Source organism: Brassica napus, chromosome A6 (genome assembly GCF_020379485.1).
Source record: "Brassica napus cultivar Da-Ae chromosome A6, Da-Ae, whole genome shotgun sequence".
Classification (NCBI taxonomy): domain Eukaryota; kingdom Viridiplantae; phylum Streptophyta; class Magnoliopsida; order Brassicales; family Brassicaceae; genus Brassica; species Brassica napus.
This window is the reverse complement of record NC_063439.1, coordinates 22,846,193-22,873,370: the sequence shown is the minus strand read 5'-3', so window position 1 is coordinate 22,873,370 and position 27,178 is coordinate 22,846,193. Positions and strand designations below refer to the sequence as shown.

Below are 27,178 nucleotides of genomic sequence, written 5' to 3'. Positions count from 1 at the left end.
AAACAATAAGAAAAATATTGTGGAAACATGTAGCTTATTGGTTAAGGTTTAAAGGCTTCTACTCAGCGTTAAAAAACAATAAGAAAAATACTTGTCCGTAAGTGACAAGACGAAAAGAAAAATTACTCGCGTTAATAAAGAACAGAGTGCATAAAATTTACGAAAATGCCACTAGAATAGAAGCAAAAGAAGCCTTTCTATTTGTTCACCACCTCCTTGGTTGGTTGCAAGTTGCAATCGTCACCGCCACCACCACAATCCTCCCAACTCCAGGGCTTTCCTAGGGCTTTTCAACCTTCGCGTCTTCCTCATTCTCCAGTTTAGGTCAGTGCTTATTTCTCGTTTCTCTCTTTCTGTTGATTATCTATCGTATGTTCTTCACGATCCTGCTCTCTCTTGTTGCTCGATTTATAAATCTGATTGAAAATTTTAAGCTAATTGGTCTCAAACGCGCAATGATCCATCTGTCTACTTGAATCTTGAATCCGAGACTCTGATTATTTCTTCTAATTTTGATTATTGTGTGCAGTTTCCAGATGGCGAGATACGCAGCTGGTACGGTTGATTGTCCTGGCTCACCCAAATCTGTGCGAATCGTTGTGGTTGGTGACAAGGGAACTGGCAAATCCAGCTTGATTGTTGCTGCAGCCTCCGATTCTTTCCCTCCCAATGTCCCTCCTGTTCTCCCTGACACCAATCTTCCCTTGGAGTTCTTCCCTGACGGCGTTCCCGTCACCATTGTCGACACTTCCTCCAGGTACATTATATATGTTTAGGGTTCTTAAGCTGTAGATGAACTGGAAGGAATAGTATTAGCACATATGGTGTTGATATTGGGATAGCAATGTGCCAACTGTTTAGTTACTGGTTGATATTGGGATAGCAATGTTCATGCTTTGACAGCTTTGTTGATTTGCTTAATGTATCTTTTGATATTTCTGCGCGTGGGTTCAGGCCGGAAGATAGGGAGATGGTTGCCGAGGAACTGAGGAATGCAGATGCGGTGGTTTTGACATATGACTGTGGTCGACCTGAGACTCTCGAAAATTTGAGTACTTACTGGCTTCCAGAGCTTCGGCGATTAGAGGTTTGATTTTCCTTTCTCTGTTTTCAGTTTAGTCATGTCGATCTTGTTGTTGTAGTAGGTGTATAATTTGTCTCCTGGTGGTCATGTCACTGTTCTTGTGTACAAATGTCTAGAAGATTTTTTTGTTACCTAAAGTTTAGCTGTTTCTTAGTATGTTTGGCTTGTGATATTCTTTGACAGGTAAAAGTTCCTATAATAGTAGCAGGGTGTAAGCTCGACTTGAGAGACGACAATAGCCAAGTCAGCCTCGAACAAGTGATGTCACCTATAATGCATCAGTTTCGGGAGATTGAGACTTGTATCGAGTGTTCTGCCCTGAAGCAACTCCAGGTTTTATGACTTCTGTTATTCCTCTTAAGATATACTAATGTCTAAAAGTTGGTTCGGGGTAGGTAGCTTAGGCATGTGAATTGTGATCGTCTTACTAAGAAATTTCAAGGATTTTAGTTGTGCTAACTTTTTGCTGTAAAGTGGTTACTATTGTGATTGAATTGCACTTGTATTGGGGATGAATTGTAATGCATAGTCAGAAAACAACTAGATGAGAGTTATAAATTATATTTCAGGCCTGAACTGTCATCCTAATAAAAAAAAGTTTCCTGTAGGCACAAGAAGTTTTCTATTATGCACAAAAAACAGTCCTTCACCCAACAGGACCTCTGTTCGATCAAGAGTCCCAGTCATTGAAACCCCGGTGTGTAAGGGCTTTGAAGCGTATCTTTATACTCTGTGACCATGACAGAGATGGTGCTCTTAGCGAGGCTGAGTTAAATGATTTTCAGGTATTTTTTTTGATCTTTTTGTGTTTCATGTGTTTTAACTATTTATTGAATTGGCTCTGTCCCTCAGATTTCTTAAAAGAAGTTATGATTCTCTTATCCCGATGACACATCTAATAGCTATTTCAAAATAGGTCAAGTGTTTTCATGCACCATTGCAACCTTCTGAAATTGAAGGTGTTAAGAGGGTTGTGCAAGAAAAGTTGCCCGAAGGTGTGAATGAAAGAGGACTGACAGTGACCGGCTTCCTGTTTCTACATGCACTCTTTATTGAGAAAGGGAGGCTCGAGACAACATGGACTGTACTTAGGAAGTTTGGGTATAACAATGATATAAGACTCGCTGATGAGTTGCTTCCACCTTCATTATTCAAGCGAGCACCCGATCAGGTAAAAATGCATAAACGGAATCCATTGTGAGTTCATTACTGGATTCATTGCGTTTTCCAGTCATCCACAACTGCATGGGCTGTTTATTGAATTCTGTGTTTGAATTATAAGAGAAAGACGATTTTGAATGCTTACTAGTTACATTACTGGAATACAACTACGTTACATCTCACATTAACCTGCCTTCCTTGGCAATGTCCAGCTAATGGTTGTGTTCGTTATTTTTATTTTTGTGTAGAGTGTCGAGTTGACGGATGTAGCAATCGACTTCCTGAAAGGAATGTATGTGTTGTTTGATGACGATGGGGTAATTCTCCCTTTTTAACTAATGGCTTAAGTTGCAGTTTTTATAGTTTTCATAATGAATTTTTACTTTGCAGGATAATAATCTGAGACCTCAAGAGATCGAGGATCTTTTTTCAACTGCACCTGAAAGGTACTTCTTCCACCTCGAGAAAGCAGAAACGTGTAATTTTAATTAATCTCCATTACATTAAAACGCCAAGTGAATGGCAGTCCTTGGACGGAAGCCCCTTATGTGGATGCGGCAGAGAAAACTGCCCTTGGAGGACTATCGTTTGATGCTTTCCTGTCACTGGTTATCATCAATACTCTCCTCTTTCTCATGCTCAACAACTTAAGGAAACATATTATATGCATGCAAATACATATAATCATTCTTCTTTGTTTCATTTTTGCTTTGATTTTGAGAGACTAAAATGTCAAGCAGTTCTTTCTGTCAGACAGAATTGTTTATGCATCTTTATTCTGTTCATTGAACCAATTCAAAATTTATGTTATCCTAATCTTTCAATTCTATCCTTGCAGTGGTCACTGATGACACTATTAGAACCGGCTCGGAGTGTGGAACACTTGATTTACATTGGATTCCCGGGTGATCCATCTTCCGCAATTCGTCTTACTAGGAGAAGACGTTTAGATCGCAAAAAGCAACAATGTGAAAGAAAAGTTTTCCAGTGCTTTGTTTTCGGACCCAATAACGCTGGAAAATCTGCATTACTGAATTGCTTTCTTGGAAGGTTTGCCATATTAGCTCTCACCGAAACTTGTTACATTTCCAAAATACAATCAGGGTGACATATCCGTGTGGTTTACTGTTGTGTCTCTTCATGATCTAGGTCATATGCTGATAACCCGGGATCAACCGCTGATGAGCGCTACGCAGTAAATGTGGTCGATGAATCTGGGGTGAGTGGGATTTCTTATGCAGTTTGTTTCATTATGTGTGTTTTTGTGTATATATTTTGGATACATTTCCCCTCGCGAATAATGTCCAATGTACGAAATACTAAACAAGAATGGCAAACTTGAGTGTTAATTTGGGAACTCTGAGAAGGGAACTAGATAGAGATATCTTTGATGAGTTATTTCTATTGGCACATGCATGTGTTTCCAACGAGTACATTTTGAAAAAAAAACTGTTCAGATGTGCTACTTTTGTGGCTACTTTTTTCTTAGTTTATTATTGCTCATTAATCTGATAATTGCAAATCTCTGGGTGTAGAGTGCAAAGAAAACGCTTGTGATGAGGGAAATTCCAGAAGGTGGGGCTCCAGGGCTATTTTCATCCAAGGAGTCCTTGGCTGCATGTGACATAGCTGTCTTCGTATATGACAGGTATATTTTGTTCTGTTTGATTGGATGAAATAGGCTCAAGTAGATGCCTTGTCATTCTCCCTGTACAGCATTCTCCGCTTGTAGTTTGTGTGTAACAAAAGCGTTAACTGGATGTAAATGTTTGATGTACCTTGACGAGGCTTTGAGTTGCTGTTTGCATTCCTGACTTATTTTTTCACACCCAGTTCTGATGAGTCGTCATGGAAGAGAGCGACTGAGTTGCTTGTAGAAGTCGCAACTCACGGTGAGGCCACTGGATATGAGGTCCCTTGCCTCATGGTTTCAGCGAAAGACGATCTTGATTCATTCCCGATTTCCATACAAGAATCCACCAGGGTAGGGTCCCTTGCCTATGAGTCAACCAAAATAGCTCTCCAATAACTTACAAAACACCTTACTTATTCACATTGATCTTTCTTGCAGGTGACGCAAGATATGGGAATAGAGCCTCCGGTATCCATTAGCTCCAAATTGGGGGATTTCAACAACTTATTCCGCAAAATATTAACAGCAGCGCAACATCCTCATCTGAGTATTCCAGAGACCGAAGCAGGAAAAAGCCGCAAACATTACAACATGCTAATCAACCGCTCTCTTATGGCTGTCTCAAGTACGTTTTCTTCCGTAGTCTTAATTTCTGACGCAAGCTTTCTCACAAACAAACCCATAACAAAAAAGTTTCAGACTCATGTTTGCTGAAATCCCCTTTTAAATTTTGTAAACAGTTGGAGCTGCTGCTGTGGTCGTCGGGCTGGCTGCATACCGTGTGTATGCAGCAAGAAAGAGCACTTCTGCCTGAGAAGATTGAGAATGAAGAACCTAAATGGTCTCAAGGTGCGAACACTCTTGTTCCGGGTTTGTTTATCATTCCCAGGTTTCTTACCAGAGTATTGTTGCTTTGAAGTGATGGTTGAAGATCTGTAGGAACACAAACATTTTAGGGACAGAAAAAGAGAACATGGTCAAATATACTTTGTGTTGAGTTTCTTCAATAACAAAACGAACTTTTTGTCTCCTTGATGGTTGTTCTTATTTTTGGTTGCTCTGTTCTACAAATCAACAAGCAACAACACTTTAAAAATCAACACCCGGACTTTTATCAAATCTCACACCAGAGAATTTTGTTCATCCTGCTACAGCTCTTGTAGACAAAATAAGATGTCATATTATGTTATAAAATGGATGCAATCGTTAAAGTGTTGAAAATTTCACTTCTTTGTTTCTTTGGATCATGAAATATTCTCTTTAAGTGACTTTTTATTGGTACAAAATGTAAATATTTGTAATGTTGCGGACCAAATAATAATATCTTAGAATGGTAAATTATCCACATGGGAAAGAGTGCCTGATCTCTTCCTGTGGATCTCAGAGAAAATGACGTAAGCAATATGTAAGAAAAGTACAGATAACTAACTGTTAGTATGAATAATTATTGTAACCTATTAAAAGAAATGATCATCACGGCTCATGAGTCCACTCCGACCAAACATACTTAATTTAGCATTCATAATCCAACGTTGATCTTCTGCTATATAAGTAGTGTTCACCTTTTTTTATTTTTTTTTACACTGAAATGTTTTGATAGAATGTTATTTATGTCGTGAAGAAACAACAATCGGTGGCTTAATATTATTATCTCAAAAAGTTTCTGGAGAGTTAACAAAAAAAAACTCATCCACGATGGAGTTTTCTTCACCGGCACAACGTCGTCTCCAGACCCTTCGCTCTCACGTTGATTCTTCTCAGGCTGATGATCAACCCTCTCTCTTCCTCAACGCCACCGCTTCTGCTTCACCCTTCTCCAACGGTGAGCACCACGTTTAATATCTTTGATCTCTCTGTTGTGTTTTCCATTGAGATTGAGCTTTTCATTCTTTTCTATAGAGGATAGCTACAGCATTGTGCTTCCAGAAAAGCTGGACACTGGAATTTGGAATGTCCACAGGTCAAAAACACTTTGAGATATTGTTGTTTTGTTACCTTTGGTTTTAACGAGTGTGTATGTGGTTATAATTATTGTTATTATTATGGTGCAATTTCTGTTTTGTCCGTGCCAGATCTGCAAAGTCGCCTACCAAGCTCTTTAGCAGATTCCCGAATCATCCTGAAATAGGGACTCTGCACGACAACTTTGTGTAAGTACTACTCTTTAACCTTTGTTCAAATAATCGGTTAGTTTATGATCTAACGCTGGAAAATTGTTCTGTTTTTATGGAATATTCAGACATGCTGTTGAAACATATCCTGATAACAAGTATCTTGGTACACGAGCTCGTCCTGATGGAACCATTGGAGAGTAAGTTTTTTGAACAACTCTTCTTCTAACTAACTATTGAGCTGTAGTATGTTTATGTTTATCATGTGATGTGTTTTTGTGTTTGAAGGTACACATGGATGACATATGCGGAAACAGCTTCTGCTAGACAAGCCATAGGTTCAGGACTTATATATAATGGAATTAATCATGTAACTTTTCTTCTTCTTTGAATATGGAATATATAGCGAGCTGCATTCAACGTTTCTAGTTTTATTGATCCGTATGGTTTTGTCTTAAGACTTGAATTTAATGGAACAGGGAGCTTGCGTTGGGCTCTATTTTGTCAACAGACCAGAGTGGTTGGCTGTTGATCATGCTTGTGCAGCCTATTCATTCATCTCTGTTCCTTTATACGATACACTTGGTACCTCATCTTATAACTGTTTGGAGGTTTAAAAGAAATTGTATTTTCTTAAATATGATTTTCTGTGTCACACAGGTCCAGACGCTGTTAAGTTTGTTGTGAATCATGCTACTCTTCAGGCCATCTTTTGTGTACCACAAACCTTAAATACCGTAAGTGTTGTTTTTATTTGTTCCATTATCTTATGAGAATCAGTCGAAGTGGTCTAGACTGTATTTTTTTTAATAATGGGGGAACTATGCAGTTGCTAAGCTTCCTATCCGAAATCCCAACCATTCGTCTTGTTGTGGTATGTACTTCTTAAATTTGTAATTTCAGCAAGTTTTTATAAATAATTAGCACTTATTTATCTTTATCTGCACCTGTGATAAGGTGGTGGGAGGGGCTGATGAGAACTTGCCATCACTCCCTCCAGGTTCTGGAGTCAAAATTGTATCATACCAAAAGCTTTTGAGTCAGGTACCCTTCTACAGTGTGTTGTTTGTATTGGTCATTAGCTTTATGAATAGTTATTCCTTGTTTGGTAGTTAGAGAGACTTCATGTTGCTACTGATTATTTTTTTTAGGGTCGCAGTAGCGTACATCCATTTTCCCCACCAAAACCTGAAGACATTGCAACCATATGCTACACAAGTGGAACCACAGGAACACCAAAGGTGAGTTGTTGTCACCAGTTTCTGAAGCCTTATGTGTGTTTTCTTTGTTCTTCTAGTTGAATTGATGCTGGAAAAAACATGGTGAATGAATCACTTTTGAAGCTAAAACACACTTCACAATATACTTGTTTTTATATGAAGGGTGCTATGTTGAGTCATGAAAACTTGATATCAAATGTCGCCGGTTCCAGCTTGTCAATAAATTTCTTACCTGATGACATGTGAGTTGAAAATTTTCCCTTCACTATTTTATATTCTGTAGTTTAACCATTTCCTTATAATGGAAGATCTTTAACTGAGATGTCTTCTGTCCTTATAGTTACATATCATATCTTCCGTTGGCGCACATATATGAACGTTCAAACCAGATAATGGGGGTGTATGGTGGTGTTTCCATCGGTTTCTATCAGGGGGTATGTCAAGCTCATGTCTCATGACATATTGAGATGAACCTTATAGTACAGAATCAGACTAATTTTAGATATTTATTTTAACAGGATATCATGAAACTGATGGATGATTTGGCTGTGTTAAGGCCAACAATATTCTGCAGTGTCCCTCGCTTATATAATCGAGTCTATGATGGGTAAGTGACCCTTATGTCCCATGTAATTGAGGAGTTATGTGGTTCTATGTGCTATGTTTTTTTCTTTATCTTTACAGGATTACAAGTGCGGTAAAATCATCCGGGGTTACAAAAAGAAGGCTTTTCCAACTTGCCTATAACTCAAAGAAGAAGGCAATCTTAAATGGTAGTGTCTGATAATAGTAACAGTTTAAAAAAGTGAATTAAGTATGCCTTTTGTTAAGCTTTCTGCATGTGTTCTTTAGGAAGGAGTCCATCTCCACTTTGGGACAAACTGGTGTTCAACAAAATAAAGGAAAAGCTCGGTGGACGTGTTCGGTTCATGGGGTCTGGTGCTTCTCCACTGTCACCTGATGTCATGGATTTCTTGAGAGTGTAAGTTTTATTTTCGGTTGTAACGTGATTCACTCTCAATGGTTTCTAAGAATCCTTTCACAAAAATAAAATATGGTCTTTGCTTCATCATCATGATGTACAGATGCTTTGGATGTTCGGTCCGTGAAGGGTATGGCATGACCGAGACTTCGTGTGTCATAAGCTCTATGGATGAAGGTGACAATTTATCTGGCCATGTCGGATCTCCTAATCCAGCGTGTGGTAAGAAGCAGAATACAGTATGGAGAAGAATTTTTAATCAAATATGTATTGATGTGAGTACTGGTTAATGTATTTGATTTTTTTTTTGTCAGAGGTAAAACTTGTGGACGTTCCTGAAATGAATTACACATCGGAAGATCAACCATACCCACGTGGTGAAATCTGTGTTAGAGGGCCAATCATCTTTAAAGGCTATTACAAAGATGAAGAACAAACGTAACTCATTTTCTTCATTATTGCTTTATATGTATAGATAAGTAGACATGGGTCTTGATACATTTTAGTTGAGCAGGAAAGAAATTATGGATGAGGATGGCTGGCTACACACGGGAGATATTGGGCTGTGGTTACCCGGTGGTCGGCTCAAGATCATCGACAGGTTTTTTTATAAATTCGAAACAATCTTACTGTTTTGATATTTCTTTGGTGGATATATAGAAGAATTGAAAAATGTTTGTTAAAACTTGCAATGTTCATGACAGGAAGAAAAACATATTTAAGTTGGCACAAGGGGAATATATAGCACCGGAGAAAATCGAAAATGTTTATACGAAATGTAGATTTGTTTCCCAGTGTTTCATACACGGTAATAACAAAAAGATTAAAACACATATGCTTCTTCACTTGTGCTATTTTCTCAACCAAGTCTGAAATGTCTATTAATGTTAGGTGATAGCTTCAATTCCTCTCTAGTGACTATAGTTGCAGTTGATCCAGATGTTATGAAAGATTGGGCTGCATCAGAAGGCATCAAGGTATTATTATTATTATTATTATTTATAACCCTCAAGGCTTCTTATTCAACTCAGCTAAAGAAACCTCTCTTTTTGGTGATTACAGTATGAGAATCTAGCACAGCTTTGTAAAGATCCAAAAGTGAGGAAGGCTGTTCTTGCCGAGATGGACATCGTTGGAAGAGAAGCTCAGGTAAGAACGAACAAAATAAGAGTTAACAATCTCTCATGTCATAAAGAAAACAACTAGCTAACTCAACAAGCTAACAATTTGCTGTGCTATATAGTTGAGAGGATTTGAGTTTGCAAAGGCTGTGACTTTGGTGCCAGAACCATTCACCTTAGAGAATGGACTTCTAACACCAACATTTAAGGTAAACCAACACCAATATGAATTATTTGAAACCGCAATGAAGTTGGAAATCTCTAATTTCATGTGCTTAAAACTTACAAATTAACAGGTAAAGAGACCACAAGCAAAAGCTTACTTTGCAGAGGCAATATCCAAAATGTATGAGGAAATTGCATCTTCGGACCCTGTGCCTTCTAAACTGTGATGATCGATATGCATTAGACGCAAAAGTGCCTGTTGTAGTCCAAGGGATTGATACAAGATAAAACTACAAAATATGTGATTGGGAGGTAGATTCATAAGAAATAAATTATAAATCAGATTTTTATGCTGTAATTTTCGTTTATATACTATTAAATAAAAAGAAGCAGAGAATGGCTTTATTTCGTTACGATTTCTTTTTTCTTTTTGAACCCAATTACTTTAACTAGGATGGATGGATTACAGTATTCATTTTCTAAGAGAATATTGATAGATGTGCCGTGAGCATCTCCCTGACTTCCTGTTTCTCCTAGAGACTAAAAACTCTAGTGATCACGTTGAAGGTTTCAAAAGATCGTTGGGCTTCGATCACAGTTTCTTGGTGGATCCAGTGGGTCTCAGTGGTGGCTTGGCTTTGTTCTGGCGAAATTCACAAGAAGTAGAAATTTTATCATCGAGTGATAGAATCATTGATGCCAGAGTAAAGCAACGAGACCTGGTTTATTTTATCTCCTTTGTATATGGAGACCCTGTTCGTCATAAACGTCAGATAGTCTGGGACAATCTTAAGACTATTGGCTTGAACAGGAATGCTGGATGGTGCTTAGTTGGTGATTTCAATGAGTTGATGAATTCTTCTGAAAAGAGTGGAGGCCCAGCTCGTGAGGAATCCTCCTTTTACCCGTTCCGGAATATGGCAAGTGGTTGTCGTATCAAGGAAGTCCCAAGCTCTGGAGACAAGTTTTCTTGGGTCGGAGTCAGAGAAGTAGTTACCAATGGGGTGAAAGAGAACGTATGGATTCAATGTAGGCTCGACAGAGCCTTTGGAAATGCTGAATGGTTTCGACTATTCCCACGCGCACACACACACTACCTGGAAAGGCTTGGATCTGATCATAGACCCATACTGACGAAAATAATAGGGGATGGCACAAAACATGTTGGTCGCTTCATGTATGACAAACGCTGGAGTAACAACCCTGAGGTTGAAGAGATAGTACGACAAAGCTGGAACACGCCCCATCATGGCAGCGTCAACACAGTCTCAGACTGCATTATTTCATGTCGTAAGGCTCTTTCTAAATGGAAACGTAATGAGGCTAGTAACTCCAAGAAGATGATCAGGAGGTTTAGAATGGAACTTGAGGAAGAAGAGAAGAAGTCATATCCTACGATGCACAGGATTGTGTACCTGAAATTGGAGCTAGCGAAGCTGTTTCAGGAGGAAGAAGAATACTGGAAGCTCAAGAGTAAAAATATCAAGCAGGAGACAAGAACACAAAAATCTTCCATGGTTGGGAGAGAACTAGAAAGATGAAGAACTTCATCACAAGCCTCACTGATCCTGGTGGTGTGGAACATACCTCAGAGGAGGCTAAAGGAGAGATTGCTATACAATACTTCACAGAACTTTTCTCCACCTCCCAGCCCTCTGATGCGTCTGAGCTTCTGCAAGATTTCGCTCCAAAGGTGACAGAACAGATGAACTCAAAGTTGACAAAACTTGTCACTGATGCAAAGATAAAAAGAGCTGTGAAAGCAATCAAAAGTGATAGCTCTCCTGGAGCAGATGGCATAACGGGGCATTTCTTTCAAAACTTTTGGTCTATCACGGGTCCGCAGGTTATCATAGAAGTTCAAAAAATTTTCACAGATGGAATCATTCCGCAGGACTGGAACTTCACTCAGCTATGTCTACTCCCGAAGAAACCAAACCCAGTATACATGTCAGACCTGAGGCCGATCAGCTTGTGTGCAGTATCGTATAAGATTATATCTAACATCTTATGTGCAAGGTTAAAAGAGATATTGCCTTCTCTGGTATCGCCTACACAAGGTGCCTTTGTAGCTGGGAGATTGATATCAGATAACCTACTGATAACGCATGAAATGATACATGGTTTCAAAACCAATCCAAACTGCAAAGGTGACTTCATTGCTATCAAAACTGACATGTCGAAGGCTTATGACAGAGTGGAATGGAGCTTCCTGGAAGTACTGTTTCAGAGAATGGGGTTTGCGGAGAGATGGATTCAGTGGATCATGCTTTGTATTCGATCGGTTTCTTATACCATACTTCTCAATGGCCAAACGTATGGAAGAATCACACCAGAACGTGGCATCCGTCAAGGGGATCCATTGTCACCTTTCCTCTTCATATTTTGTGCAGAGGCATTGGTACATGTGATGAACAGAGCTGAGCTTCAAGGTAATATCACAGGAATGAGACTAACACAAAGATGCCCTTCTATCCAGCATTTACTGTTTGCTGATGACAGTCTCTTCCTATGCAAAGCAACACTGTCAGACTGCTCCAACTTTCTGCACTGCCTAGAGCTCTATGGTAAAGCGTCAGGACAAGAAATCAATTTTCTTAAGTCATCGGTGACGTTTGGAGCTGATATCGACCCTGTTATGAAACGACTAATTGCGGAACTGCTGGAGATAGAGAATGAGGGTGGAGCTGGTACTTATTTGGGTCTACCAGAATGCTTCAGTGGATCAAAACAGAAGCTTTTAGCCTTTATAGGCGAGAAACTTGGCAAAAGATTTAGTGGATGGTATGCCAAAACGCTTTCCCTAAAGGAGGTTCTCCTTAAATCTATTGCTATGGCCTTACCTGTCTATGCTATGTCATGCTTCCGTCTAACGAAACATCATTATCAAAAGATAATGAGCGCCATGGCTGCGTTTTGGTGGAACGAGTGCAATGATAAGAGAAAGATACACTGGATAGCTTGGCCAGATTTATGCAAGCCGAAGGAGTTAGGAGGGCTCGGTTTTCGCGATATTGAAGATTTTAATCAAGCCTTGTTGGCCAAGCAAGCTTGGAAACTACTAAGCGATCCACAAAGCCTACTAGCACAAGTCTACAAAGGGCGGTACTATGCTAATAAAGAGTTCTTGGAATGTGGCAAAGGGTATAGGCCATCGTATGCTTGGAGGAGTATCATTTTTGGTCGGGAACTATTGCTTAAGGGGCTCACAAAATCCATTGGGAATGGAAGATCTACGCTGGTGTGGGGTGATAAATGGATTATGGATGGGATGCCTCGCCGTCCAGTTAACAGACAGACCTTCATAGACATTAATCTTAAGGTGGACGCATTACTTGATGACACACGGAACTGGAATATTGAGACGCTGACAGAACTTTTTCCTCCCAATGAAGTGGTCCGTATCAGACAAATAATGCCAGGTGACGTTAATGACAGCTTCATAGACATTAATCTTAAGGTGGACGCATTACTTGATAACACACGGAACTGGAATATTGAGACGCTGACAGAACTTTTTCCTCCCAATGAAGTGGTCCGTATCAGACAAATAATGCCAGGTGACGTTAATGACATCTTTGTTTGGGCTTACTCGCAACATGGTGCGTACACAGTCAAAACAGGATACGACTTGATAGTGCAAGGAAAAGTGGAGACAGCAGGCCAGATCTCTCCACAAGAACTCACTCGGATTGAGTTGAAGAAACGTGTCTGGAAAATCCCCACATTACCAAAAATCAGAATGTTCCTATGGAGGGTTATATCAGGGGCTGTGGCTGTTGCGGATAGGCTAAACTCCAGAGGGTTGGGAGTTGATCCGTCTTGTAGACTCTGCAATAATGGAGCAGAAACTATAAACCATGTTTTATTTCAATGTACGACGGCTTCTCAAATTTGGGCAGACGTGGGCGTAGCATTGCCTGCAGGAGTTTTACAACACTCCCTGGAAGAGAATGTGGCTTATGTTTTTGATGCAATGCAGGACTTGAGCAAGACAGAGGCTGTACGACGCTCCATCCCATGGGTGCTATGGTTAATCTGGAAAAACAGGAACTCTGTTATCTATGCTCACATCCAGGAATCACTAGAGAGACTCTTACGAGTCATGTTTGAAGAAGTGGAGCAATGGTTCGAGCTAAACAAGGTCCAGCCCACTCGTACTGATACGAACACGAGACTGGAGAGTGATAATATATGGAGGCCGCCTGAGGATGGAGGAATAAAGTGTAACATTCATGCTAACTGGAGGAATGCTCACCTTCACAGTGGTGTGGCTTGGATTGCAAGAGATCAGAGGGGTAATGTCTTATACCACGCTCGTGATGCGATAACTCACGCACCTAATCGTTTCGTGGCGGAGCTCCGATGCGTGTTATGGTCTTTATCTAGCTTACGGGACCTTGGAGTATCGAGAGTAACAGTTGTTGTGGATTATCATGAAGTAATAGAAGCTCTGAAGAAGCCTCAACAATGGCCTAGATACAGAATTTTGTTGGAAAAAATCAGAAACCTCAAGGAAGAGTTTGACAGTTTAGACTTTGACGAGGAAAAGATCTTAACCAACAGAATCGCTAGAGACATTGCGAAGAGTGTGCTTAGAGATGGAAGATTTCAATCATATCTAGCCTTGGGAGGACCTTCCTGGCTTCATGATCGGATCGCTAGAGAAACAATCAGAAGCGACGTTTGATTTTTATTTAGAATGTTGTCGTTTTCTTTCTATTCTTTTAGTACCTTGATTGTCAAGGTTTGATGTTGTTGGGCGTTGCAGCCACTTCTGTTTATCAATCAATCGATTCAGACGTTAAAAAAAAAGAAGAGAATATTGATATTTAACCACAGCTAATAATGATAGTCAATCAAAATGTTCAGATCAACACATGACGATAATCAATAAAAACTCATAATGTATATATTTTTTTTTGTCACAAAAACTCATAATGTATATAATATTATGAGTTTTTGTTTGAAAAAACAACATAAAATAGTTTTATATTAATTTACAAATTTTATTTAAGTAATGTATTGGTTGCAATTGTTTCTTTGACAGATAACAATGTGTCTTTCTAGTTTATTTTTAATGAAACGTGTCTTTCTCGTTTCTAAGTTAAAAAATGTGACTTTGGAATCAAATTAAATTAATTAATATATTAAAAATCATTAAATTTATTAAAATATTTAGCTATTTTTTTCTTTTACAGTTTTTAAATAGTTTACAATATCTTTCCATAATAAAACTCTTACTATTTGCATCACATTTGATTTAAAATTATTGTGATAAATAAATTTAAAATATTTACATATAAAATATTATTAAAGAAAGTACGAGAGCTGACAAAAAAAAAGAATAGCAGGAAATATACGCAATAAGATTTTCCATTTTTCATACGGGTATTTTCAAATATGATCGCATGTTGCCGTTACTACAAACCCTAAGTGAAAATCAAGAACATCTAACGGTGCATATCCCGAGAAGCCACGTGGACGCTTAAGATCAGACGCTGTAGATATGAAAAGGAGGATGCCTATTGGCTCTCTCTCTCAACTCTGGAGTCGTCGTCCTTTTATTCAAGTTTCGCGGCAACGCCTCTCTCCCCTCTCCTCTCTCTCTCTCTCTTCATCTCCCAAATAATCTTTTTTTCTTTTTCAATCTCTCTCTCTCTTTTAAAAAACCTCTTTCGAAATTTCTCACCGATCTCTCCAAGAAGCTTCTCAAAAGCTTTTCTCTCATCAGAGTTCTACTCTGTGTGATTCAACGCAGATTCTCTGTGAGCTGCGTTACTCGGGTGAGTGGATCTGTTCTGATCTAGGGTTCTTAGAGGGGTTTTAAGCAGAACTAATTGGGTATTTTTCGAACTTTGGATTACTTGATTTGGGGATTGAGTCTGCTTTATTTCGATTTCGAAGTTGGATTACTTTCGAATTACAAATTTTATCGGAAACTTGGATTTGAAATTATGATTCATGTTTCTTCGTGCGTTTTTTTTCGAAATTTCAATCCGAATCTGGGTCTTGTTCTCTTTTGAATTCCTTAAAGTTGATTTCGATCCTCAAATTGTAAGTAAAGGCGTTGTCTTTCTAACTCGCAATCGATATACTGATCTTCTTTCAGTGGAATTTGGTTGAAGGGAGAAGAGGATATGGCGCCGAGGAGTGTGAACAAGCGCGTCACCAAAGAAGCCTCCTCCTCTCCAGATATAGACAAAGTCAAGCAACGTGTGAGTTTTTTCTCCGCATTGACCTAATCTTATATCTTATTAAAAGGCTTAACTTTCTCTCTTTTTTTTTTTTACTATGGGTTTTCAAATTTTTAGAAGAAGAAGTTGACTGACAAGTTGGGACCTCAGTGGACGAAAGGTGAGCTTGAGCGTTTCTATGATGCCTATCGGAAGCACGGCAGAGACTGGAAAAAGGTAACACAGTATGGTTCCTTTCTCTACTTTTGTATTACTTCAAAGTCTCTTAACACTACTTCGTTGCTGCTTAGGTAGCTGCTTCAGTGCGGAGTAACCGGTCTGCTGATATGGTGGAAGCCCTTTTTTCTATGAATCGGGTATGAGTACAAGAATATCTCACTTTCTCTAAGCTTACTTCTAACCTTAAAACGAAATTAGGTGAATAATGAATGCCTTCTTACATTTGATTTTGCCTTTTTCTTTTTTTCAGGCATATTTGTCCCTGCCCGAGGGAACTGCGTCTGTAGCTGGTCTCATTGCAATGATGACTGACCATTACAGCGTCATAGTGAGTCCATTTGTTTTATTACGGCTGCAACACCTTAGAAATGGGTTCACATTGTCTGTTTAGTAAAGTTGTGTACATGCATTTTTGTAGGAGGAGAGCGAAAGTGAAGGAGAAGGCCACGGTGCTTCTGGAGTATCGAGGAAATATCAGAAGCGCAAACGTGCTAAAGTTCCGCCTAGTGATGTTCGAGAAGAAGTTATCTCACCACATTCAATTGCATCAACGGAAGGATGCCTCTCAGTTTTGAAGCTGACACAAGTTTATGGTACAATTAATCGCGCAAATCAGTTTCCTGAAATTTATGGCTTAATTCTGTGGAATTATAGGGTATATTTATAGCCTTAATCAAATATTTATAGAGTAGCTATCTGTGGATAATACATGTAAAATGAATATGTTCAAGAATGTATAATAATTTATTACCGTTACGTTATGCAGGAAGGGAGCGACGTGCCACTGGTAAACGTACACCTCGGTTTCTTGTACCAAGTGCAGACCAGAGGGATGATACACAAGGTTCAACGCCACCAAATAAAAGAGCCAAGAAACAACTTGAGGCTGATGCTGATGATGATGATGATGATGATATACTAGCATTAGCATTGGCAAATGCATCGACAAGGGTTGGAGGGTCTCCATATAGAAGACCAGACACCACGCCAAATGTGAAAATGGTATCTCTATATCTCTAGATTTTTTAAGGTTTATTATCATGATTCATTTACAATAACGATTCTACTCTTTGGGTTTTGCCAGTCACAAGCTAAGGAAGCTCAATCCAAGCACCAAGCTAGCTCCATGTCTAGGAATGTGGTGAGAATAAGCCGAGATAGGAGGCACATTAAGAGATCTCCAGATAGAGATGGTGCCTTGTTGATGGATATAGAAGGGGTTGGTAACGCGGAGGTTCCTCGGAAGGAGAAATATGTCAGAACTGTAGAAGCAGAAGGAGATACTTCTGATGATAGCGGAGAAGCATGCAACGCCCCAAGAGGTAATATTTTCACTAGATAGCCAAAAAAAGCTAATAAGAAACTATTTTATGGAAGTAAAACCATAGGTCCAATAATAGTCCCTTTTTATAGTTTTGTCATAGATGTGAAATTTCGATTATTACTATACCACATTGTCTTCCTAACCTAAAGGCCTTCATTTTTTATATGTAGATGGATTAGAAGCTCTGCATGCATTGGCTGACTTGTCAGCTTTACTGACTCCGGGTGGTTTGATGGAATCAGGTGAGGATCGAATACTTTTAAAACCTGCAGCTTTAACATTTTACCTCTCTTTATTTATATCTAATGTTTTGTGTTTGGATCCAGAATCATCTGCGGAGTTGAAAGAAGAAAGAGTAGCTAACACTCGGGAAACCGTATCCAGTAGCCATAACAGAGAAAAAGCAAAACAAGCAGGACGAGAAGACCATAGTGTCCTACATGTAACTTCAGCTGCTGATAATAGAAAACCGAAGTCTGCGCAGGAACTCGTTGATGGTAATGCTGTTCCCATAGGGGAACTTGACACTTCAAGAAGAAAACGTAAACCTCTACATGATAAGGTATTTGCTTATCTATATATATATATGCAAAACCCGCTTCTCTCCTATTTGGTAGTTTTTTGCTTGAAATTAATCTTACTCTGTGTGATCTGTGGTTGGTTGTCCACAATGCAATTGTAGGATCATTGACAAAGTATTTTCATCAAAAACACTTATGCTTTGTTTATTGCATTGCAGGAATCGGCTGAAGATGATAATTCAAAGACTCCGCTCAACCCCAGACGTGCTGGTCAAGGTCCAGCAAAGCAGCAGAAAACAGCAAAGACATCGGAAGAATCTTGTTCAACTAGTGATAAGAAAATAACAAGACCAAATGAAGCAGTGTCAGCTACACAAGTTTCAGGTTCGGGTCCAGCGAGCTTGCCGCAGAAACCACCAAACAGGCGTAAGATTAGTTTGAAGAAAAGTTTACAAGAAAGAACTAAATCTTCTGAAACCACTCACAACAAGTCGCATAGTTACGAAATAGATCCAGAACATGAGCTACTAAAGGTGGGAGTCTCTAACTTCATTTTTCTCTTAGGACGCATTAAAAACCTGTTAACTTATTTGCTTTTATTCCATTTTACAGGACAAGGTTTCGACTTGTCTATCACATCCATTGGTACGTCGAAGGTGCATATTCGAATGGTTCTATAGTGCCATCGACTATCCGTGGTTTGCAAAGATGGAGTTCGTTGATTATCTGAATCACGTGGGCCTTGGTCACGTTCCAAGACTTACTCGTCTTGAATGGAGCGTCATTAAAAGGTTTGTAACAGTTTCCCTTATATATATATAAACATTTGAAAAGGTTACTCATTCTCTGTAAATGTTCAGTTCTCTTGGTAGACCTCGGAGATTCTCTGAGAGATTCGTACATGAAGAGCGGGATAAACTCGAACAGTATCGTGAATCTGTGAGAAAGCAATACACAGAGCTACGTGCAGGTGCTACAGAAGTGCTTCATACAGATTTGGCCCAGCCTTTATCAGTTGGGAATAGAGTCATTGCCATCCATCCAAAAACACGGGAGATTCGTGATGGCAAGATTCTTACTTTTGATCATAACAAGTACAACGTTCTGTTTGATGAGTTGGGAGTCGACGTGGTTATGGTAAATCTCAATCTATAATATTTTATATACTTTAATCTTATGTCAGAAGATTTAACAAATCCTTTTTTTATTACAGGACATTGATTGCATGCCTTTAAATCCGTTAGAATACATGCCTGACGGTCTAAGGAGGCAAATGGATAACTGTTTGTCAGTATGCAAAGAAGCACAGCTTACCAAACACCCTGATGCATCTTTTCTGTTCACTCCTTCCGAGCTTGAAAATGTCGACTTTTCTATGAGTCCTACTGAGAAAGAGGTAAATAATGACGTTTGACTGGTCTGTTAAAGCTTTGATCTTTCTTTTTTGGTTCAGTACTCTTTTGGTAAACTCTGTTCATAATTCAATAAGTCTCTACAGGATGATAGAGACAGGCGAGTCACTACTGATCAAACGTATAACACAGCCAATCGCAAAGAAAGAAGAGATGAAATTCAACGAGCTCTGATGCTGCAGCGTACTTCAGATGCACAGGTAAGGACTATTGGTAAACCAAATGAACTCTGCCTTGGGATTGGTAAAATTAAAAAGTATAAAAGTAGTCATTTTGTTTATCCTGTCATGATTCTGGTTTTCAGGAAATGGAGCCAGAAATGCTTGGAATTGTCAGTGGTTCAAGGTCAACAGCACAAGCAATGGTGGATGCAGCTATAAAGGTAGTTGTTATGTGTTTGAGTTTATTGAATTTAGTTGTATTTTTCTGAATACAGAGAACTCAAAGTGATACAAGTCTATGTTTTTGTTTAAATTGGTTTCACTGTGGGGGTTGTAGGCTGCATCTTTGGTGAAGGATGACGAAGACGCGGGGAAGATGGTCCAACAGGCTTTAGACTCAATCAGCAAACATCATCAGCCAATAGATAACTCTATAGTATCTGGTATGAAGCATCAAGACCAAGCCAATGGCAGCTTGGACCATCATCAAAACCGGTCTCCCTCAAACACAGGAGAGGCGATTACTGAAGGATTGATGGGATCAGGGAAAAACGAAACGCAAATGGATTCAGAGCTGATCAGCTGTTGTGTTGCAACTTGGCTCATGATTCAGGTAAAATTAAGAGGAAACTTACTTGGACAAAAATAAAAGTCTAATGTATATCAAGAATACAAACTTTGAGGTTTATTTCTCACATAGAGGGTAATGGGGGTATTGATTTGAACTTTTATAAATGACTGCAGAAGTGCACAGAGAAGCAGTACCCACCAGGGGACGTGGCTCAGGTGATGGAGACAGCAGTGAGTAGCTTGCAGCCGCGGTGTCCGCAGAACATGCCTATCTACAGAGAAATACAGACTTGCATGGGATGGATCAAGAATCAAATCATGGCTCTTGTCAAAACATGAATATAACTTTTTGAGTTCCTTACAAAATTAACCGTGTATCTATCTTCATTTGAAAAAAGGATAGCAGATTATAGGTTAGTATAGTTTAAGTTAGTTAATAAATGAACAGCTTCTCGATTGGCTACCATTGATTGATTATGTAACTATTGAGCTGTTTTGTTTTTTTGTCTTTCTCAGTTTTGTTCTCTTCTCTGCTTGGAGAAAGGAAAAAAAAAACATTTATTGGGCCAGTTCAGGGCTTAATAGCCTGTAAATAATATTATCATAATCAAACTGAAACGGTTCGGTCTGATTCATAAAATTGAAATTGAAACGGTGGTTCAGCTTTATCTCTACTGCCTACTGGTTCTGTCTGATACAGAAGGAGAACCTCCGTCGATAGTGTGTGTGAATTTGATCGGCATTAACACACTATTCGATAAAAGAGAGACACTTTTTTTTTGTTGGGTATTGATAAAGAGAGATACTTTGGAACATTCACAAGTGAGATTTTCGATTTCGTATCTTTTGAATCAGTGGGAGCTGTTAAGCAGCTCCTCCTCAAGTAATGGCGGATTTTCAGACATCAACTCAACGGTCCAAGTGGATTTTTACTCCCCAGAAACTGGTATCCTTCTTCCCTTTTCTATCGTTTAGTCAAATCTGTTTCGTATGCTTTATAAATTTTTGATCTTTTAAGGTAGAGACTGCCTTCATCTGTGTTTTTTTATTCTCTGTTGTTTTTTTATTTGGGTTAATGGTTATTTAGTTTTCACAAACAAGTGGAAGTGAAATTGATCATTGTTCATTTGTTCATTGTTCAGTATGTCTTCTGTTTCATATACTAAAAATTGCAACTAAGCTCTAGTGTTGTTGTGACTGTAGGCAGAGAGATATAAAGCTGCTAATCAGAGGGCAGTGCAATTGCTGGAGAAGGTGTGTGTGTGTTAAGTGTTGTTATGGAAATTTAGTCTGTATTCATGACAAATTCTTATTTTTCAGTGTGGAACAACTCAAGTTGAAGTAGATGCCAGTGGATTACTAACTTATCCTACTGAGAAAGGTGATGCAGGATCAGGAGATCAACGTAAGTTTTAGATTTATCTCACATGGTTCTATATCTTCTTCATTACGGTTTTGTTGATCAAATATTAACTGGTGTTATTTACTCTCAGCTGATAAGAAGCTTAAACCGTTGAGTGTTGATGAAGAACGGTTTATGAGAACATTTTATGAGGGAAAGGTCCAAGAAGTGTGCAGTGCCTTTGAATTTCCTCACAAGATTCAGGTGTGTTGCTCTTCTTCCATTTGAAAGTTCATGATGAAGTCAAAAATAAAATTTGCCCATCTTGATAGCTCTCTGAATTCATGTTTCTCCTTCTAATATTTTTGCAGGCAACAGCCCTCCAATACTTCAAAAGGTTTTATCTGCAATGGTCTGTTATGCAACATCATCCAAAAGAAATAATGTAACACTTGCTTCCCCATTTGAAAATATGTTAATCAAATTGACTATATATATTTAGGCAGTTAGTTACACCTTGGTTGAATGTTGTAAGTTGGACTAATTGATGATACCTTTCATTAAACAGGTTAACCTGCGTGTATGCAGCTTGTAAAATAGAGGAGAACCATGTATCTGCTGAGGAAATAGGGAAAGGGATTAAACAAGATCACCACGTAATTCTCAAGTATGAGATGGCTGTTCTTCAGGCATGATATATGAGTCAATTAATCTGTTGCAACTAACTTCCCTATGCTTATTTATCCCTGATGTTCTGTTCTTCTGTTCATGCTAGCTTAACTTTATGTGCAGAGTCTGGAATTTGATCTGATTGTTTATGCACCGTATCGTGCAATCGAAGGCTTTATTTGTAACATGGAGGTAACTCTTGACTGTTTAGGCTTTTCATCTTTGTCTACCTTAGTGCTGTCTCCCCAAAAGTGACATCATCTTTTCATCCTCTAGGAGTTTCTTCAAGCTAGAGATGATGAAATCCAGAAGCTGGAGGTAGATCTATCTTCATAACTCCAAGTCTTTTTTTCACTTAGCGGGTCTTACTGAAGTAATGAAGTGTTATTTTCTTATACTGGCATAACATGTCAAGCCCTTTGCAGATTTTGCTCAAAGCGGCAACAGGAGAAGCCGATAAAGTTATGCTCACAGATGCTCCACTCCTCTTTCCTCCTGGTCAGGTGATAGTTTCTTTTGTCTCCCTTAGCCTTTTTTGTTATTAGGTTGAAGATAATCTACTTAAACGCATTAAAGTATCACAAATTGCTGCATTGTTTTTTTTTTCAGTTGGCGTTGGCTGCTCTGCGTATTGCAAATGGGGTTCTCGGAGTGGTTGACTTTGATAGGTTGTTTTTCCCTTTTTCCACAATATGGTCGTCGTACAGGTATATTCAATCTCTTGGCCTCTGTTCTAAACTGCATTTAGCGCAGGTACCTAGAGAACATTGTTTCTCAACCGAACTCTGAGCACACGACTTCAGAGCTCACTAGATTACTTGATGACATCGAATCTTTGGTATGCACTAACTTTAAAGAAATATTTTCGCAGATCCATGAAACCATCATTTCTTTCTAAAAGGTAGTTTACTATATGCACACTCTCATGCTTTGCAGGTAAAGAAGTACAAGTACCCAAGTGAAAAGGACATGAAGCATATCAACCGGAAGCTTAAATCTTGTCTAGGACATAGTTCTTCACATGACGAGTACTATTAACCTTTCTGTCCGCTTTTTAATTCGTCTGACGACTTTTCATAGCCTTTTTTGCTTATTCTGTTACATTCATTTTCTTCAGGAGCAAGAAACGGGAGAAGAGATCGAAGCACAAGTCTCATAGAAGCTCCAGTGATATACCAAAGGAGGCACCGATAGGTTGAGTTTCTCGTTTTGCCACTAACTATTCTTTTGTTGGCATGTTAATTTTAATCGCAAAGAATGTGAGAAATCCCCTTGGCAGTTTGTTTCTCTGTTATTGTTCTTACTAGTAAATTTGAATATTTTTTAAAACTGGAAATTAGTGTTACAGAGACAAAAGTTCTATCCGACAAACAGAGTATTTGGTCATAAGTTTTGTTTATATTCCGAGATGCCAAGGAACCTTCAAATACAAAACTACCTATTTGATTCTGCAGCTGAAGTAGTTTTGAAAAGCAAGTCTCACATGTCTGGATTAGCCTCCTCAGGAATGACTTCTAGTGTGACCGTTTCTTTACTTGATCTTTCCACTACTACTCGGATCCGCTGCCCAACTCTATCGTCCATTATCTCTATTAACTGCAATTGAAACTTCATTCACACATGAATAATTTTTATTCTAAGAAGAATGTAGATTGATAAGATGATACATGCCTCTTTGATGGTCTCGACCGGCTTGCCGTCAAATCTCACAACAACATCACCTGGTTTGAATCCAGCTCGATCAGCTGGTGATCCTGGAATCACCTGCAGAAACAGCAAATATATTGGTTGAATATGCAAAATGTGAAACTGATTAGGATTAATACAAACAACATGGATCTTCTTCTTTATGAAAGAATGGTATTACTCACCGTAGGGACAAGAATGCCTTTTTCCACATCAGGAAACATCGGGTATCGTTCTTTAAGCTGAGCAATGATCATTTTGTTGAGTTCGATCATTTTTAGCCCAATCCATGGACGAATTACTCTACTGCAACAATAGTTTTCTATTACTAACCAAAGCCAAGCCAATGAACAGGTATAGAGATTGATTACTAACATACCCGCTTTTCTTGAAATGCTCGATAATTTTGGAGACTGAATCAATTGGCACAGAGAAGCCGAGCCCATCTGCAGCTAAGACTTTCATGATGTTAACACCGATCACTTCTCCGTCCAAATTCACAAGAGGCCCGCCTGAGTTTCCCTGCCACACAAATAAGCATAAGAATATAAAAACGAAAGGCATGCAAGCCAAACGTTAACAAGATCTCTCAAGCCATAGAGAAGGAAAGGTGTGGATTATTACAGCATTGATGGCACAGTCTGTTTGGAGGTATTCTCTACCTGTGCCTCTTAAACCCAAATCACTGCTTTTGCGATCAACACAGCTACACCGAAAGAAAAACAAAAAAAATCCAAGTAAAGAACACAGTGTAGTGATAAGAACTTATCAAATGAAGAAAAGAAAATTATCGTGGTTACAGGTGTGTGTGTGTGTTTATTTACCTAACGATACCGGCGGTTATTGTATTCTGAAGAGAAAGAGGACAGCCGACAGCTATTACCCAGTCCCCTGGACGAAGCTTACTCGAGAAACCAAGTTTAGCAGTTGGCAATGGAGTCTTTGAGTTTATCTTCACTAATGCAATGTCAGACTGTAAATCAGCATTCAGCACCACACCTTCAAACGTCCTACCATCTTGCAGTGTCACATCAACCTGTAATCCAAAACCTCATATGTTTCACTACATAGGTTCCATCCAGGTATTGGAAGAACCAAATCTTATCATTAGGTACTATAGCTCCAACAACTAGCCAATATATTAGTCAAACAAAAGTCATATTAAGAACCTTGTCATGATGGTATGAACCAAAACTACATGGTTTAACAATCAAGAGTTTGGACATTTACTAAACTTCCTGAGGGTAAAGAGATCATACACATTAATTCATTCACTTGTCCTGCATGCTCTTTTCTAAACCAGACTATAATGAGAGCTGATCATTGTTTAGAACTTACCCTTCCTTTAGATGACTGGCGAATGCTCTGAAAATCGACTACAACGTGAGCACAAGTCAATATTGTGCCATCAGCGTCAATGATCGTTCCAGAACCGATACTCTTTCCAGTAGTAATCCCATGAAATCCTTTTACAAAAAAAAAAAAAAAAATCAAAAAGATAACCCAACAACAACACCCAATTAATCAATCATCCTACAGCCAGAAACAAAACTATAAGAAAGAAGTGAAACCTTGAGGAACAGAAAGATTGACAACAGCTGGTCCAATTCTTGCAGCCGCATTGGCGATTGTATCCCTCCCCAAGAACCCACCGCTCGGTGGTTTCACACTATCCGAATCTTCAACAGGAACTCTCTTCTCATCATTACTTGCAGCTGCTTCTGGTTTTGGACTAACTCTGGCAGAAAACGCCGCCAAATTTCCTGCATATATACAATTAAATAAACATAAATTTCTAAAAAAATAGCAGCTTCATATTTGAAAAATTACATACATAGATAGAGAGAGAGATGAGATTTTTCGTTACGAACCAAACAAGCTTTGCTCTGTGCGATGAATCAAACTCTGTGAGATCTTAAAAGGTTCTGGGATAGCCACTGATATTCTCGTTCCTAGAAATACATGATCACACCATGATAGGATCACATTTTGCCACCAGTGTATTTAACCATGCGGCAAATAAAGTCAAATGAACAATCAAGGAAAAATTGTTAGAGCTTGGTTTACCTGTATCTGTATCATATACAACTCCAGAAGTAGCGGCAGCAACAGCGACGATGCGAAGAAGCGAGCTTCGCTTAGAAGATGAGACGGCTCTTCTCTGCCAAAAGAAACAACGATAACGAGTTATTGATTTTTAAATCAATTAATGAAATGAGCGAGCCGTTCATCATTAACGGAGAGAAGAATTCAACCAGCAAATTCATCATCGCCAAATCTAAGATTCACACACTTTGATTGCAGCTAAACCCCACGCACCCAAGGCAAGTTAAAAAACCTCCGTCGGTTTCCAGAATCATCGTGTAGGAGACAGACGCCTAACAGCAATAAATATGGGCCGGCCCATCTAAAGCCCATTTTGAGCATAAAACTGACTTATATCCTCTTTGCCCAACTAAACTAACCTTATTTAATTAACAAACAAAGTACAAACTACTTTGATTACTGCTACTTCGGATTATCGTCAACATCTACATTAATTTCTACGCTTTTTCTTTGAGATCGAGTGGGTATGAGAAAGTATGAATTCCAGAAAGAGATTTTATTTATTTGATGACTGAGAAACTGAGAAGATACCCAGAAATTAGTTCATTCATTACAAAATGGCGCAAACACATAATCAGCCATTGGAGATCCATAAACAAACCAAACGGAGAGTAAACATAGAAAGTAAACTACACAATCCCTAAAAAACAACTTCTTCTTCTTCTTCTAGATTGATATAACAAAGGAAACAACAGTAATCATTTTTAAGCCTTCTTGGGAGATTTAGCAGCTTTAGCTGCTTTCTCAGGCTTCTCAGTTTGAGATGCGGATCTCTTCGGAAGAAGAACCGGGTTGATGTTCGGAAGAACTCCACCGCTCGCGATTGTGACTCCGTGGAGCAACTTCCCCAATTCCTCATCGTTCCTTATCGCCAAGCAGAGATGCCTCGGGTTTATCCTGTTCTTCTTATTATCCCTCGCTGCGTTCCCCGCAAGCTCCAGAACCTGCGATTAGATTCGTTAGATCTACAGATTAAATCACAATTTCGAAACCCTAAGAATGCACATTCTCAAAATCGACGGAGATCTAAGAATACATACCTCGGCGGCGAGGTACTCGAGAACGGCGGCGAGGTAAACGGGAGCACCGGCGCCGTACCTGATCGCGTAACGACCTTTCTTCAAGTAACGAGAGATACGACCGACGGGGAACTGAAGACCAGCCTTGGCCGACTTGGAAACACTCTTCTTCCGATCTCCTCCTTTCCTTCCTCCTGCGCCTCTCGCCGGCTTCGCTGCTGCTGGTGACGACGACTCCATCGGGATTCTTCTTAACAAACTAATTACTTTTCCTTTTTTGACGGTTTTGTAGCGGTTTACGATTTGATGATCCAACAACGTGTGTGTGTCTATATACACCGTCTACTGCCACGCTGGCGATCCGTGTGTTGATGAAGTCAACCGTTCAGATTGTATTTCTTTGAGTTTGATCCAACGGTCGACGTTTTTGGATACTAAACGTGGGGGAGCCGGATTGGAAGGAGAGATATAAAAC

General features: G+C 39.1%; 7 protein-coding genes across 9 annotated transcripts; 5 read left to right on the top strand and 2 right to left on the bottom strand.

The window, feature by feature from the left end:
* The first annotated feature begins 166 nt into the window (after positions 1 to 166).
* Positions 167 to 4,908, top strand: LOC106348675 (mitochondrial Rho GTPase 1). Of its 3 annotated transcripts, none has more exons than XM_048735192.1 (15): positions 167 to 324; positions 537 to 757; positions 955 to 1,087; positions 1,268 to 1,417; positions 1,693 to 1,869; positions 2,001 to 2,255; positions 2,494 to 2,562; positions 2,636 to 2,691; positions 2,772 to 2,853; positions 3,084 to 3,295; positions 3,395 to 3,464; positions 3,781 to 3,893; positions 4,079 to 4,229; positions 4,317 to 4,503; positions 4,619 to 4,908. In XM_048735192.1, exons 2-15 carry the CDS (start codon positions 537 to 539, stop codon positions 4,690 to 4,692), a joined length of 1,950 nt encoding a protein of 649 aa, XP_048591149.1. In that variant the 5' UTR covers positions 167 to 324; the 3' UTR covers positions 4,693 to 4,908. The 3 variants fall into 3 exon arrangements, with proteins under 3 accessions (XP_048591149.1, XP_048591150.1, XP_013643916.2); XM_048735193.1 differs by having other exon boundaries at positions 530 to 757; positions 3,781 to 3,884; XM_013788462.3 differs by having other exon boundaries at positions 530 to 757.
* A 483-nt stretch (positions 4,909 to 5,391) lies between these two features.
* LOC125575913 (long chain acyl-CoA synthetase 7, peroxisomal-like) lies at positions 5,392 to 9,893 on the top strand. Its single transcript, XM_048735191.1, has 23 exons — positions 5,392 to 5,700; positions 5,778 to 5,838; positions 5,951 to 6,028; positions 6,118 to 6,189; positions 6,278 to 6,359; positions 6,469 to 6,574; positions 6,650 to 6,726; positions 6,819 to 6,863; positions 6,947 to 7,033; positions 7,141 to 7,230; positions 7,372 to 7,451; positions 7,550 to 7,643; positions 7,728 to 7,816; positions 7,894 to 7,982; positions 8,062 to 8,191; positions 8,295 to 8,413; positions 8,506 to 8,629; positions 8,706 to 8,792; positions 8,896 to 8,999; positions 9,083 to 9,168; positions 9,254 to 9,340; positions 9,435 to 9,521; positions 9,609 to 9,893. The coding sequence occupies exons 1-23, from the start codon at positions 5,574 to 5,576 to the stop codon at positions 9,702 to 9,704; spliced, it is 2,097 nt and encodes a 698-aa protein (XP_048591148.1). The 5' UTR covers positions 5,392 to 5,573; the 3' UTR covers positions 9,705 to 9,893.
* A 1,121-nt stretch (positions 9,894 to 11,014) lies between these two features.
* On the top strand, positions 11,015 to 14,167 carry LOC125610020. The gene has a single exon (XM_048781667.1). The coding sequence runs from the start codon at positions 11,015 to 11,017 to the stop codon at positions 14,165 to 14,167; it is 3,153 nt and encodes a 1,050-aa protein (XP_048637624.1).
* Positions 14,168 to 15,093: 926 nt separating this feature from the next.
* Positions 15,094 to 20,389, top strand: LOC106407110 (protein ALWAYS EARLY 1). Its single transcript, XM_048735189.1, has 18 exons — positions 15,094 to 15,263; positions 15,606 to 15,695; positions 15,792 to 15,890; positions 15,965 to 16,030; positions 16,144 to 16,221; positions 16,312 to 16,486; positions 16,660 to 16,895; positions 16,978 to 17,215; positions 17,388 to 17,459; positions 17,544 to 17,779; positions 17,957 to 18,271; positions 18,351 to 18,529; positions 18,599 to 18,875; positions 18,952 to 19,134; positions 19,237 to 19,350; positions 19,455 to 19,532; positions 19,649 to 19,924; positions 20,056 to 20,389. Exons 2-18 carry the CDS (start codon positions 15,618 to 15,620, stop codon positions 20,218 to 20,220), a joined length of 2,865 nt encoding a protein of 954 aa, XP_048591146.1. The 5' UTR covers positions 15,094 to 15,263; positions 15,606 to 15,617; the 3' UTR covers positions 20,221 to 20,389.
* Positions 20,390 to 20,549: 160 nt separating this feature from the next.
* On the top strand, positions 20,550 to 23,228 carry LOC106407377 (cyclin-H1-1). Its single transcript, XM_048735190.1, has 13 exons — positions 20,550 to 20,827; positions 21,085 to 21,135; positions 21,202 to 21,286; positions 21,375 to 21,487; positions 21,595 to 21,668; positions 21,792 to 21,912; positions 22,016 to 22,084; positions 22,169 to 22,210; positions 22,318 to 22,395; positions 22,502 to 22,560; positions 22,646 to 22,730; positions 22,829 to 22,920; positions 23,010 to 23,228. Exons 1-13 carry the CDS (start codon positions 20,768 to 20,770, stop codon positions 23,089 to 23,091), a joined length of 1,011 nt encoding a protein of 336 aa, XP_048591147.1. The 5' UTR covers positions 20,550 to 20,767; the 3' UTR covers positions 23,092 to 23,228.
* Positions 23,193 to 25,909, bottom strand: LOC106407376 (putative protease Do-like 14). The gene is made up of 11 exons (XM_013848234.3): positions 25,834 to 25,909; positions 25,646 to 25,739; positions 25,450 to 25,530; positions 25,150 to 25,341; positions 24,917 to 25,044; positions 24,403 to 24,614; positions 24,203 to 24,284; positions 23,958 to 24,100; positions 23,764 to 23,884; positions 23,564 to 23,656; positions 23,193 to 23,488 (listed from the first exon to the last, which is right to left on the bottom strand). The coding sequence occupies exons 1-11, from the start codon at positions 25,846 to 25,848 to the stop codon at positions 23,372 to 23,374; spliced, it is 1,278 nt and encodes a 425-aa protein (XP_013703688.2). The 5' UTR covers positions 25,849 to 25,909; the 3' UTR covers positions 23,193 to 23,371.
* A 256-nt stretch (positions 25,910 to 26,165) lies between these two features.
* Positions 26,166 to 27,109, bottom strand: LOC106348683 (probable histone H2A.5). Its single transcript, XM_048735188.1, has 2 exons — positions 26,725 to 27,109; positions 26,166 to 26,628 (listed from the first exon to the last, which is right to left on the bottom strand). Exons 1-2 carry the CDS (start codon positions 26,941 to 26,943, stop codon positions 26,389 to 26,391), a joined length of 459 nt encoding a protein of 152 aa, XP_048591145.1. The 5' UTR covers positions 26,944 to 27,109; the 3' UTR covers positions 26,166 to 26,388.
* Positions 27,110 to 27,178: the final 69 nt, after the last annotated feature.

Coding starts and splice junctions, on each gene's coding strand:
- LOC106407377 (XM_048735190.1), top strand. CDS start 20,768: ATGGCGGATTTTCAGACATCAACTCAACGGTCCAAGTGGATTTTTACT. Junction 22,211..22,317: donor ATGAAATCCAGAAGCTGGAG/GTAGATCTATCT, acceptor AGCCCTTTGCAG/ATTTTGCTCAAAGCGGCAAC. Junction 22,561..22,645: donor GGAGTGGTTGACTTTGATAG/GTTGTTTTTCCC, acceptor CATTTAGCGCAG/GTACCTAGAGAACATTGTTT.
- LOC106407110 (XM_048735189.1), top strand. CDS start 15,618: ATGGCGCCGAGGAGTGTGAACAAGCGCGTCACCAAAGAAGCCTCCTCC. Junction 18,272..18,350: donor CAGAACATGAGCTACTAAAG/GTGGGAGTCTCT, acceptor TCCATTTTACAG/GACAAGGTTTCGACTTGTCT. Junction 18,876..18,951: donor TGGGAGTCGACGTGGTTATG/GTAAATCTCAAT, acceptor TTTTTATTACAG/GACATTGATTGCATGCCTTT.
- LOC106348683 (XM_048735188.1), bottom strand. CDS start 26,943: ATGGAGTCGTCGTCACCAGCAGCAGCGAAGCCGGCGAGAGGCGCAGGA. Junction 26,629..26,724: donor TCGAGTACCTCGCCGCCGAG/GTATGTATTCTT, acceptor ATCTAATCGCAG/GTTCTGGAGCTTGCGGGGAA.
- LOC106348675 (XM_048735192.1), top strand. CDS start 537: ATGGCGAGATACGCAGCTGGTACGGTTGATTGTCCTGGCTCACCCAAA. Junction 758..954: donor ATTGTCGACACTTCCTCCAG/GTACATTATATA, acceptor GCGTGGGTTCAG/GCCGGAAGATAGGGAGATGG. Junction 3,465..3,780: donor ATGTGGTCGATGAATCTGGG/GTGAGTGGGATT, acceptor CTCTGGGTGTAG/AGTGCAAAGAAAACGCTTGT.
- LOC125610020 (XM_048781667.1), top strand. CDS start 11,015: ATGAAGAACTTCATCACAAGCCTCACTGATCCTGGTGGTGTGGAACAT.
- LOC125575913 (XM_048735191.1), top strand. CDS start 5,574: ATGGAGTTTTCTTCACCGGCACAACGTCGTCTCCAGACCCTTCGCTCT. Junction 6,727..6,818: donor TACCACAAACCTTAAATACC/GTAAGTGTTGTT, acceptor GGAACTATGCAG/TTGCTAAGCTTCCTATCCGA. Junction 7,983..8,061: donor GAAGAAGGCAATCTTAAATG/GTAGTGTCTGAT, acceptor TGTGTTCTTTAG/GAAGGAGTCCATCTCCACTT.
- LOC106407376 (XM_013848234.3), bottom strand. Junction 25,045..25,149: donor CAATCTTTCTGTTCCTCAAG/GTTTCACTTCTT, acceptor TTTTTGTAAAAG/GATTTCATGGGATTACTACT. Junction 24,615..24,916: donor GCCAGTCATCTAAAGGAAGG/GTAAGTTCTAAA, acceptor TTTGGATTACAG/GTTGATGTGACACTGCAAGA.